An 11851-nucleotide genomic window follows, 5' to 3' on the forward strand; every position below is an offset into this window, starting at 1 on the left:
CCTAAATCCGGCCTTAGGGTTATATATAGCCTTGGAACCCCCCGCAGGCTTTGTCTTGGCCAGCCCCACTGCCGCTTTCGTTATCTCTGTCGGCAAAAGAGGATCGATACCGTGATTGCCGGGCCACTTTTGGATGATGGTCCTCTTTCGAATACATCTAGATACGATCCAGGATTGTTGGAGGGCAAACGTGATATTCTTCATTTGCTGCGCTAGGCTACTCGACGAGAGGAAAATTGAAGTTTTTGTGCCCATTGCACAGGTCCTGAAGCGTGGAGCCACCGATTCGTCAAGATTGACCCGTGCAGAGCTTGAAGCAGCGGGGCATGTGATTCTTTGTGCAGTGCACAATTCCCCTGTCGCGTTTGATCTCGATAAGACGCTAGACAGTCGAAATACTCGCCGCCGAATCTTCCACGAAATGCCTTCAAGGGTATGTATACGATGCGCCAATTGCCAGTGTATTCCCTGAAGCTTTCGTCAGCGCGTAACCACGAGGGATGAATGTAAGCACGACACATTGTCAGCTTTGGCCACTCCGTGGTGTCATCTGCTAGTGTGCTGATTTCGCACTGTACTGGTCTGTCCAGTTCGGCACGGTAATCTGATCTCGCATGCCAGAGGGGAGGGCTTGGTTCGCACGGTACCACGCCTCGTCAGTGCCCGTTACTGACGTGCATGACCCATTCATTCGTTGGCTGCGGCCCGGCGCCTCTGACAATAACATCGATCTCGTCATCTCTGTGATCGAACGGTGTGACGAATCCGTATTAGGAACATCGCGCAAATTTTACGGTAGAAAAACGCTCAGTGGTCAAGATACGCTGTTCTGCTCGGCATTTACCATCAACCACAAGGGCGAGCTGCTGGTCAACCACTTCAACCTGAACCTACAGACTCGGAGAGGCTCGTCTTGGGACAAACCGACTGCACTTGTGTGCATGTAGCCCGTACCCCTGCGAGCAGGGTCGGTGCGGTAATAAGGTGGGTGTCATACATGCCACTCTATCGGATGGCTCTTTACAACGAGAGGTTAGAGATATACCACGCTTCAACTGCAGTTTGCAGAGAGACTTGGACCAGCAACATGCGCCACATCGCTGCTGACGGGCGGTGTTTTGTTGTGTCATGCGGCCAATCCAATCTGCGACCCGAATTATAGGTGCTCGCACACAGTGAGTGTGAAAAATAGTACCGATTACGGAGTAGGTTCGACTCCATTCACAGCCCCGAAAATTATCCGGTATAGAAATGTGAACTGGAGTATCAAGGCCACATCCTCTCAGTCCCACTCACTGACTTCCTCGTTTGACTTGAGAAGAGGCTCATCAAACAGACATTATCATGCGTGGAGATTAGGCCTTCTGCGGGTCACTGTGCAGAGCCCTTCGCCGAGCGTGGCAACCTGTATCAAAGTTCGACGCTCTCAGATTGCAGAAAGCAGTATTGACGTTCCTTCCGGCCATTATGCTAGTTCTGGCAGGGATGTTTTCATTAGAACGACAGAGCAGTGTGCCAGTAAGGTGAGCGGAAGCGCTAACTCTGCGCGCTTGCTTAGTATTCTCGATGGCTTTCGACTGAAGTAGCAAGTCAGCTGTGGTCTGATTGAAGCAGCGCATAGCAGCCAGGAATTCGCGGTATGGGGCCGTGAATGAGTAGGTAACGCACGATGGCCCCAATCTTGCTATGAATTCATGCGCGGAGCGAGAAACGGGCGTATCGCCTTTTGTTTACAGGAGTTTGGTATCTGCCTCTAAAATGACCACCCGCCAGAGCAATGCCGTTGGTGCTTCCCACTATAGCCACAGCGCATCCGTCAAGTCAGAGCAGCGGGAGCGTACCGACGCATCTTCTACCATTTCACTCTGAGACTGTGAGATGGGAGACACCAGAGACCATGCGGCCGACGGTTTGAGGAAGCCCCGAAAAGTCGTTTTGCATTGGAGCGCTCCAGCTTGTCAGCTGCCGTGTGGGTACCATCATGTCTATATACGGGTCCATCAGCGCGCAAGCTCCCATCCAGGCATTCTCAACCTTTAGACGAGCCACGACTGACTTCAGTTCCGCGTGTGGAGATGACCGCGTGTGTGCAGTTGTGCAGGTGCGTGCGCCTGTGTGACCGGTTTTGTCGATGTGCGTAAAGAGTTAGGTGTGACTGAGTATATAGTCTCATCAACATCTCGTCAAGCGTTTCTCTCAACGAGGATCTGAGTTGATTCTCAACCAATTCAGCACCCGAGGCATTAGAGTCTCTGGTATTTGTGTTAATCATTCGAAATCAAATGTGCGCGACGTGTAACCCTACATTCCCACACTACGCGAGTGGGCGTCACGCCTTTGCAATCGCAACACTGAACCATTTCGCCGTACTTGCCTCAAAACGCGTAGTGCACCCATCATGGCAATGGCTAGCCAGTGTGCTGACCGGTTGTTTGTTGCGCTGGCGGCAGCTCTAAGACATTTCTGATAGTGTTTATTAGTGTTGGCTCAGACTGCAGCGGTGAAATGATACCGGCGGCGCGCCGCTCCAACAGGAGTTTTCAGAAGTCAACCAAGCAAGGAGCCCCTCTCTCTCCCGCTTCAGTATCAACGAAAGATGCCATCGCTGTAGAGGATGAGCGGCGTCTATAGCAAGCGCTAGCAGTATTCGAGCCTGTGGAGATACCCAAAGGACCTATTCAAATTTTGCATGCGAGCACCAATCTTGGAACAGACAAGAGTTACCGTGCCCGCAAGATGCGCGAAGGGAGAGAGACTTGTTGAACTGCGCACCATCGCCCCATGGCTGGATAGGTGGGCCCGGCGATGAGCTACTCTAAGTATTGTACTCACTCTATTCAGAAGAATTGGAAGCTGCTGGTTACCCTTCAAAGTACGCATTCAGCCCGGTTGGGGATCGACTCCTTCTCAAGTGCGCCGACGAGTGGGGCATCCCAGTTTCCTCCAATCTGGTCGCCATTCTCAATCAAGCTGCGGCGACGGCGCCTGGCAGTCCGAAAAAAAAGAGAAATTTCAATGATGCACCAGAGATCGTGCTAGAAGCATAAGTGTGTACAGCATGTTTGTCTTCAGAAGATCTGCTCAAGGCCGGTCCATTGGTAGCAAAAGGATCAGACCGCAAGGAAGTGCTCAAAGTTTTTGCCAAGATTCCACGACACCATGCTCTCAAGGCCGAGAGGAGGGTTGCTGAGGAAGAGAACCTTAAGAAAGAGGTCGCCAAAAACCGGTTCTTCGCAGTTGCTGACTTAATCGCTCAGTACTTGCATGAAGGCACACGTGTCTCGTTATCCCAGAAGGGCATTCAATGACAATTACCCCATGTTCGCTCTTGTCGTGCGCAGCGCCCAACGGCGCCCAAATCGCCATCTGATGTGGAGCTCTCAGTCTTCGCTCACGCGCAAGTTGAATTTGATCGAGCTGAGCGCTTCGTCATGGCTGCTAATGCGTTCGGCCAGTTTCTGGACGATTACTCTCACGCACAGTCCCTTTGCTGGGATATCAGAGCGGCTGTCAATATGTACACCACGCCTGACGATCCGAATTGGGAGTCGAAGCGTGCTGTGATGTTGAGAAAACATGGCATTGGTTCACAATTCTATAAGAATTACCGCGAAATAAACCCAAGCATCACGGCTCGACTTGCGGAGGAGCCTGGGGAACGAAAAGTAACAGGCACGGCCAGCCGCAAAGGCAAGGCAAAAGCCAAACGAGAGGCGCTTCTCGAAGTTCAAGAAGACACGTGTACGGCTGCTGGCCGGCTTGAAAGTCCCGTCTTTGGATACATCGACCTCGATGGCATCGCACCACATCCGCTCGCATTTGTCAACCAAGACATGGAGGGTCGCGGGTGGTTGACATTCAAAGGGAGGATCTCGCTGCGTCCGCCTTTCACAACCTCCACCGCTTTCGACACTTGTGCACTCGATTTCATGAACTCGGTGATCACTTTATCAGGCTGGGATCGACATCGAGCAATGCAAAGATTTTGTGAAAGGAGCGCACCAGCCATGACTGGACACCTGAAAGCTGACGTCTCTCTGACTCCGGAAGCTCTGCAGTACGGCACTCTTCCGCTCGACAATCCATTTGTCGAATTCAGAGCAAAGAAAAAGCATGACATGGCAGCCAAGGTTCCTCTCGCTTCCTCGGCCGCGATGCGAAAGCTTATGAACGCTATTTTGAACCGTCCGAGTTCGCTCCTCGAGATCGACACTACGGCTAGTTACTGGTCTCAGTCTCCCAACAAGTTTTACACACTGCCGGAGGAACCGAGGCGAATTCCACAGGACGCGCAGGCCCTGGCGTCCAACAAGACGACGAGAGGTCGATCCGGCCTCAAGACGGGGGCAACCGTTCTGCTCGATCCATGCAACAATTCAGTTGCCGGAATGTCAGAGGGCGACCTGCGTGGAGACCAAGATGAAGAGAAGCTCGACAGCATGATGACATCTGATCAGCTACCTTTCAATAACAGCACGAAGCTTCTTCTCGAAGCTTGTCGACCTGCTTCTGATCACGAAGAAGCTACTCCTCCGGCCGGCTCACTCAACTCGACAATGCTGCTGTACCAAAGGAAGGCTCTTTCGTGGATGCTGCGTCGAGAAAGACCTATGACCGAGGACTCAGAAGCCCGGACCTTCCCTGGTTGGACGGCACTTCGCGCCAAAGTGCCCGAATCAGCCGATCAGCACCAGTCGAAGAGAGTCAAGGCGGAAAATAATGACGAAGGAGCCGTGTCAGAGAATTCTACCGGCCTACCTGGCAAATGCGGGACATTCTACTTCGAAGAAGTGACCGGCATGCTCAGTGCAAAGCGTTTCAAAGCGCATCCATTGCAACCTGGTGGACTTTTAGCCGATCAGATGGGCTTGGGCAAGACTGTTGAAATTCTCGCTCTCATCGCGTCCAACCCGCGGACTCCGGACTACTGCGACATTTCAAGGTCTTGGCAAATGGCTCAAAAGATGGCTCCCGAGCAGTGTCCATTGCTATCAAAGGCCACCTTGATCATCGTTCCTGCTGCTATCGCCGAGCAATGGCTCACAGAGATCCACAAGCATTAGGCCGGACCATCGGAAAAAGTCTTGATGCTCACGGTGAACACGATCCCTTGGTCTATACGCAGTTATCGGGAGGAGATCCGCGAAGCGTGCAAGCAGCTCCAAGACCTGGACATTGTTCTGACAACTTACGAATTCCTGACTTCCGAGCTCAGGTTGTGCAGCCGGATCACCTTCTCTCAATCGACTCCGCGCTCCTGTCCGCTTGAGGTGCTGTGGCATAGAGTCGTTGTGGATGAGGCGCAGATGATCTCGCATTCAACCGAAAAGGTCGCAGGCATCTGCAACGAGCTTTGGCGTACAAACGGATGGTCATCTACGGGCACACCAATCACACAAGGCGTATCAGACCTGCACGGCTTGCTTGTCTTCCTCGATCATGATCCTCTCGCATCGGCCCGGCACTTTAAGACTCTGCTTGAGATCCCATTTGAAAAGGCCGACGCGCTTGGTATCTATCGCATGCGCTCTCTGCTCCCTCGTTTCATGTGGCGTCACACGAAGGACCATGTGCGGGATGAACTCGACTTGCCAAGCAACGAGACAATCTGGCTGGACCTCAAGATGACGGGCTTGGAGCACACCCTCTACAGCAAAAATGTCGCTGAGTTCCGCAAGAAGTTCGTGCATGCCATCAGATCAGGGCGCACGCCAGACCTCACTTCCGTCAACTCACTACGCCAGCTCGTCTCGCATCCTCAGCACTCGGACGACTTCGGCTCAGATGCGCGCCTCAGTTTTTTGCAGCTCTTTGACCGTCTACTCGAAAGGAATGAGCGCGCTTTGCGCACGCGCAGGGCGCACATCTGCACGCTTACCTTGCAACTTGCATTTGGCGTTCAGTTTTACTCGAATTTGAAGGGCCAAAAGTGGGATGGTGGCGAGCCTCCGAGCGACGACGAGATGCGGAGGTTGTTTTGATGGGCGCTCAACGTCTGTGATGACGAGCTTCAGGCAACAGAAGAGCGCAAAAAAGCCGAAGCAAATGCTGCGCATCAAGAACAGAAAGCGGCGGTGGAACATGCCGAGGAGTCCACAGATGCCCCGATAGGTTATGCTCCTGATCAGACCAATCATGATGCGTCGTCTGCCGATGTGCAATGTCCAAATGCTCAACATCTTTCTGGCGAACAAGGTGAAAGTGCTGCAGCTAAGCATGGGACAGATATCGAAGCCATGAGAGCAATGGCGCAAGAGTTCACCTTTGAAGAGATGCGATACTGACTTGACACAGCTCTTGACGGTAACCCAGACCCGCCCATGCATTTCAATCCAGAGCGCCAGACTCTACTGTTCTACGAGAAGATCTATCGCGATGCTTCTGAAGCAGACTTGGAAAATCCGGAGTTCCATCTCGTTGATCGCGATGCAGGCTCAGAAGAAGTGGGGCCAGCAGCCAATGGGTTCATCTTTGACAATGCGGTTGTGATGAGGAACCGGCTCAGAGGGGTAAGTCGACCCTGGCCGAGCAGGAAGATTGCTTGACTGACTGAGACGGCTTGGCTTGTAGGGCGCCACAGGACGTCGCGAACAGATTGGCTGGATCCTCAAACCGCGGGCAAAGATGGATCGCCTAAAGAATGAACTGGTCACCCAGCATGAACAGCTTGATGCCACCACTCGCGATGTGCGGTACCTACGCAATCGGCCTCGCGAAGAGGCGAGCAGCGCTTCCACTAAGGGCAATGGCACTGCTCGTGTCTGTTAAATCTGCCTCGAAGCTAAGGAGAATGGCAGCGGACTCAACCTCACCTTCGGCGTCTTGCCATGCTTGCACTCGTTTTGCGTACAGTGCGTAGAGCGCTTGGCTGGGAGGAAGGAACCTGTTTGCCCAAACTGCAGAATGCCATTCAAGAAGGCTACTTTTGTGCAGGTTCGTGAAGAAGCCCAGGTAGTTGAAGAACAGAATGATGAGGAAGATGATGGAGAAGACATACAAGGTGACTACGGTGCCAAGATCCGCGGAATTATCCGAGACCTCAGAGCGCGCCTATCCATGGTCGGGACTTGTAAAGCGGTGGTCTTCTCGCATTGGAGAAAGATATTGCAGTATGCCCACGAAGCTTTCTTGCAGAATGACATTTCGGCGGCATCCTTTACCAGCAGAGAGCAACAACAGTCGAACGCACTTCAGTCCTTCCGAGACCCTGATGGCGTGCGTGTGTTGCTCGTTCCCATGAGAGCTCATGAGGGGGCGGCAGGCCTGACACTAACCATGGCAAACGTCGCTTACGTTCTTGAACCCAGCCTTGATCCGCGCCTTGAAGGGGACACGTGCTATAGAAAGACTGAAATTGTTTTAATTAAAACTGACAAAGCGATTTTTGCCCATGCGCAGCGCGCAAGCCATGGCGCGTATCTCTAGGATCAGACAGACGCGCGTAAGCAAACAAATGGTCTGTTTAGCCGAGCTCTAGTCATTGCTGACATGCTAGTCCCAAAGTCAGAACACGACGACCATCCGCGTCCGGATGAAGAACACGATCGAAGAGGAAATTGTCGAGATCGCTTCGCGCAAGACGAAGCAGACCGACGTCGCCACAGGCGGCAAGTACCGGGACGGCTTGACACTGGACGATCTGGCGAAGATCTTGGGTGTCAATATCGTCAAGGAGCGCGAAGAGGCGAGACTACACAGGGTCCAGCGGCGTGCCGAGGTCCAAGCCGCACGAGAAACGGCTTGGGGCCGCTTCCAAGCTGCCATCAATCGTAACTAGCTGGCCGCAGAGGGCGCCTTATCAGTACGAGAAGACTTTAATGAAAAGCCGATTTTAACGAATATAATATCTTCACTGCTTTACGCAAAATTGCGAATCGGTCATGTAGCAATAGAGTAGCATTGCATTCTTTCACGCCGAGCGTTTTGGCTCAAGATTCTCGTCCACAAGTTTTTGCGCAGCAAGGTCATCCTCTTCCAATTGTTGAGCTTCCTCCTCGCTCAGCTCTTCTGCGGCTTCCTCCAGCTCCCCTTCTTGGCCTTCTTCTGCGCTTTCCCCCCACAAGGCATCTTCCCAGTCGTCGTCAAAGTCCTCCTTGAGGTGGAAGACAGCGCCACCGAGCTTCTCCTCGAGCCACTCTACAGCTCCCAGGTCCAAGATGAGCTTCTTGCGATGAAGCACCTCGTATGCGTGCAGCTCGCCAGGCTTCTTGAGCTGCTCGGGCTTGCGAGCGGCGAGGTGCGCCTCCTTGGTAAGCTCCTGCAGCTCGATCAGCTCAACTTTAGGTATGTTGCCCAAGGCGAGGGCGATGTTTCGCGTCTGCTGCCTGTGCGCGCGGAGCTGCTCGGGCATGTAGAAGGGGTCTGCTGCGGAAGGACGCGTGCTGCTGCTGTTGCGTCGCAATTCGAGGGCTGACTGGGGCTCACGAGGGGCGGTAAGGAAGAGCGCGTCATCCCATTGCTTTGCCTGCAGGATCCTGCGCAGGCTACCCGTTGTCGAGGGTGGAGCGTCCCAGTGCATTGTGGGGACGACGATCAGATCGCCTTGAAGCCACTTGGCGGAGAGAGCGCTGCGGAGAGCTAGCTCGCGCACTTGGCGCGGTAGCGATGTTGCGTGCGACCGCGGCTTGGGGCCATGAATGACACCTCCTCCTCGCAACAAGGGATTGTTCCTGCGACCGAGACGCGCTTTACCACTTCCCTTCTGCGGTCGAACCTTGCGCCTCGACCCAGCAACTTCGCCGCGTGTCTTGGTGCTAGCGGTCCCAGAACGCAGGCCATCGAGGTAGTAAACAACGGCGGCGTGAAGCACATCACGACGCGGTGTCGTTCCAAAAACGTGCGAGGAGAGAGGCACGTATGCTTTGGTGGTACTCAGGTGCTGGGCTCCTGCATGAACCAATGAGGGCAGGTTGTGAAGCTGAGATGTGGTGTAAGGCGCATCAATCGGTAGTGCCTTTGTCGCCGGGTGGAGCCAAGATAGACGGACATGGACATGGTCCTCTGCAGAGCCAGTATCCAAAAAAACGAAGTCGTGTTAGGGATCACTTCGAAATAAGCCTCATGCACCATGTAAAGGGCTCACCTGATGAAGCAAGGGCATCCAGTGCTTCTGAAGGAGTCGTGTCCATGGTATCCGCGTTCTGGTGAGAAGCACTGGGCGAAGGAGCACTCAAGTTGGGTGGAAGTGCCGATGTAGTCGTGGAGGGCCCGAAAGGATCCAAAGGTTGGCTACCGTGAATGCATCTCTTCTGAGATGCCCCAGCCCGTGAGAGCGCTCTGCTTGGAGCGTCAGACGCGGTATATTGCTCTGCGGCAGCGAGGAAGTGCTGCAGCTGTACACGCGAACTGGTTGCCAGGGATGACGAACGAAGAACGCCGCTGCTAGTGCCGCCAGCGGCGACGCTTCGCACAGCAAAGCTGCGCACGAGATTGGACGCCATACTTGTTCACTATAGACAATTGCTGCGCTACCGCCTTGCAGAGAGTGGGCCGTTACTTGCCTTCCGAAGCTTCCGATGCTAGGACCTTCTGCAGCTCGTCAGATGGACGGCTAGAAGATGGGATGGCTCGTGGGGTGGGTTGGCGGTTCGCCCCTCTCCTTCCCTCTTTTCTTCTTGTTCTCTTCTTGTTGGGGGGAAGGGCCATCGCTGGATCGAGCATCAACCCTACTTTACCATCTGGATTTTTAGGGCTGTGATTTTCTCGGCCGACATCTGGACCGAAGGCTCTAATCATACGAGCGGAACGGCCTTACGTGTCTGCTTGCCATAGGGCCTGTCGCCCATCCACTTGATGAGCCACCAGCATGCCGCAGCTTTATTGCGCCCATCCATTACGGCTTGTGTAAAACGGATCCTGTGAGTGAGCATTGGTGGAACGGCACGGCACAGGGATCGTGCGGTCAGGTTGAGCTTCAAATCAACTCGATCCTTCACAAGTTTCCTCCAATCGTCGATCCTGCCCCGTCAAGCTGCATATTCAAGGTGAGCATCACGAAGCAAAGGTTTGCTACCGGCTGCAGAATAATCGGGCATCATTGCGTCAAAAGTGAGCGCGAGCAGGAGGTCCACACCGCAACGAGCGACCCTCGAGTCGATCGCCGGAAGAGACAGAGCATGGAGGGGATGGGGACGGTAAGCAGCGGGGTATATGTAACGGACGACAAACGGGCTCCTACTGGGAGCGCAGGAGTGCAAGCATGCCAGAGTAGCCTTGCATGATGTCAAAGATCAAACCCGAGCGTACCCTTTGCACGAAGACATCGGTTAGCACCAGGTCATCACATGGGCGGCCTTGTGATAAGGGGCATTTGAGAAGGACAAGGGGGAAGAAGCCGCAGGAGGCAGGAAGTGGCGATTTGCATCATTGCAGCAGACTTGTTCGACATGGATGTCCATACCACCTAGACAACAGCTTTGAGACAACCGGAACAACATGCTAACTATATTTCGCCTCTTTGATGCGTCACTGCGCTTAGATGTCCAACTCACAAGCAGTCTCCTGCTTCGGCAAGAAGAAGACCGCCACGGCGGTCGCCCACGCCAAGGCTGGCAAGGGACTTATCCGTGTCAACGGTCAGCCCATCCACTTGATCAAGCCAGAGGTCCTTAGGTGGAAGGTTTACGAGCCAGTCCTGGTTGTTGGCGAGGACAAGTTCGCGTGAGTATCCACTCTGCCCTTGGATTATCGGGCTAGAGACGAATTCAAAGGAGGAACTGCGGATTCACTGTCTTCGTCTACTGCGAGCTTGGAACGGAGGGATTGCTTTGCTTCTGGGTGCAATATCTATGATGTGGCCCTACTGCAAAGGCAGAGGCGGGAAGCCTTGCGATAGTGATTGCAAAAGCGTCATTGCGTTGCAGGCTTTACTACAGACACCAAACATCTTGCAACAGGAAGGAGGCGTTGCGGATGAACAGATGAGCATGATGCAGTTCGCTTCAAGCGATACTTTCCGTGGGTCAAGCGCTGGTGCTGATCTCAGGCTGCTTTTCATGAAACAGTCCCGTCGACATCCGCGTTCGCGTTTCCGGCGGTGGTCACACCTCGCAGGTCTACGCCATTCGCCAGGCGATCGCCAAGGCGCTCGTTGCATACTACGCCAAGTTCTTCGATGCTTCTTCCGCCCTCGACCTGCGACAGCTGTTCGTCAGCTACGACAGGACGCTCTTGATCGCTGACCCGCGCCGCATGGAGCCCAAGAAGTTCGGTGGACGGGGTGCGCGTGCGCGCAGGCAGAAGGTGTGTTTTTTCTCAATTTGTGTCATCTATCTTGCCGCTCACCGCGCTGACTTAACGTTCTCGCAACCGTCCCTTGCCGCGCTCCACAGTCATACCGTTAAAGTGCTACAGCGCTTTCATCCTTGCGTGTGCATTTTATCGGTGTGGGCTACACCGTGCACTTGCAACTTGTATGTCTCACCACAATCGTCTCGGCAGGCGGCTTCATTGGCTGGCATGTGGGCCCGTGGACTCGCCCTTGTACACTTCATTCAAAACACAGCAACGCGCAATCCATGCACCACATGCAGTAAACCAATCTTGCGCCGTGCGCGTCTGCTGCACTGCGTTGCCAATCTTTGATCGGGTAGTCAAGGCGATGTGCCGCCAAGGGAAGCACGATAGAGAATAAACGTTTCTTGAAGCTGCGTGGATCCGTACAGACATGCGTGAACATTTTACTATTATCGCGATCGAAAGACATTCGCAGAGCTTACAACTGAGGCGAGGGAGCGAAAGAATCAAGGGGATGGGTACATAGCCGTGACTAGGACAACGAAACCGATTGGGTAGATGCATGCGATTGGACGGAACTCGGGAAGCTCGACGACGAAATGACTGTGGGTATACT

General features: G+C 53.9%; 4 protein-coding genes across 4 annotated transcripts; 3 read left to right on the forward strand and 1 right to left on the reverse strand.

Annotated features, from left to right (window-relative positions):
* The first annotated feature begins 307 nt into the window (after positions 1-307).
* K437DRAFT_254551 (uncharacterized protein) lies at positions 308-1402 on the forward strand. Its single transcript, XM_013389563.1, is given in 5 exon segments — positions 308-506; positions 591-984; positions 1062-1174; positions 1186-1191; positions 1323-1402. The coding sequence occupies 1 exon segment, from the start codon at positions 615-617 to the stop codon at positions 945-947; it is 333 nt and encodes a 110-aa protein (XP_013245017.1). The 5' UTR covers positions 308-506; positions 591-614; the 3' UTR covers positions 948-984; positions 1062-1174; positions 1186-1191; positions 1323-1402.
* A 2029-nt stretch (positions 1403-3431) lies between these two features.
* On the forward strand, positions 3432-7777 carry K437DRAFT_281506 (uncharacterized protein; the record flags this gene model as incomplete). Its single annotated transcript, XM_013389564.1, has 8 exons — positions 3432-4942; positions 5126-5971; positions 6015-6091; positions 6295-6509; positions 6571-6759; positions 6853-6933; positions 7379-7441; positions 7496-7777. The coding sequence occupies 8 exons, from the start codon at positions 3432-3434 to the stop codon at positions 7775-7777; spliced, it is 3264 nt and encodes a 1087-aa protein (XP_013245018.1).
* Positions 7778-7847: 70 nt separating this feature from the next.
* Positions 7848-9559, reverse strand: K437DRAFT_254558 (ribosomal protein L4). The gene is made up of 2 exons (XM_013389565.1): positions 9083-9559; positions 7848-9000 (listed from the first exon to the last, which is right to left on the reverse strand). Exons 1-2 carry the CDS (start codon positions 9438-9440, stop codon positions 7910-7912), a joined length of 1449 nt encoding a protein of 482 aa, XP_013245019.1. The 5' UTR covers positions 9441-9559; the 3' UTR covers positions 7848-7909.
* Positions 9560-10477: 918 nt separating this feature from the next.
* On the forward strand, positions 10478-11342 carry K437DRAFT_261579 (putative 40S ribosomal protein S16; the record flags this gene model as incomplete). The annotated part of the gene is made up of 3 exons (XM_013389566.1): positions 10478-10659; positions 11004-11241; positions 11331-11342. The coding sequence occupies 3 exons, from the start codon at positions 10478-10480 to the stop codon at positions 11340-11342; spliced, it is 432 nt and encodes a 143-aa protein (XP_013245020.1).
* Between the last annotated feature and the right edge of the window lie 509 nt (positions 11343-11851).

This window comes from Tilletiaria anomala (genome assembly GCF_000711695.1).
Source record: "Tilletiaria anomala UBC 951 chromosome Unknown K437scaffold_13, whole genome shotgun sequence".
Taxonomy (NCBI): domain Eukaryota; kingdom Fungi; phylum Basidiomycota; class Exobasidiomycetes; order Georgefischeriales; family Tilletiariaceae; genus Tilletiaria; species Tilletiaria anomala.

What these genes read in the sequence shown, in the direction of transcription:
- K437DRAFT_254551 (XM_013389563.1), top strand. Translation starts at nt 615, where the DNA reads ATGCCAGAGGGGAGGGCTTGGTTCGCACGGTACCACGCCTCGTCAGTG.
- K437DRAFT_254558 (XM_013389565.1), bottom strand. Translation starts at nt 9,440, where the DNA reads ATGGCGTCCAATCTCGTGCGCAGCTTTGCTGTGCGAAGCGTCGCCGCT. An exon ending in GGATGCCCTTGCTTCATCAG is followed by an intron (nt 9,001 to 9,082) that starts GTGAGCCCTTTA and finishes CTGGCTCTGCAG; the next exon opens with AGGACCATGTCCATGTCCGT.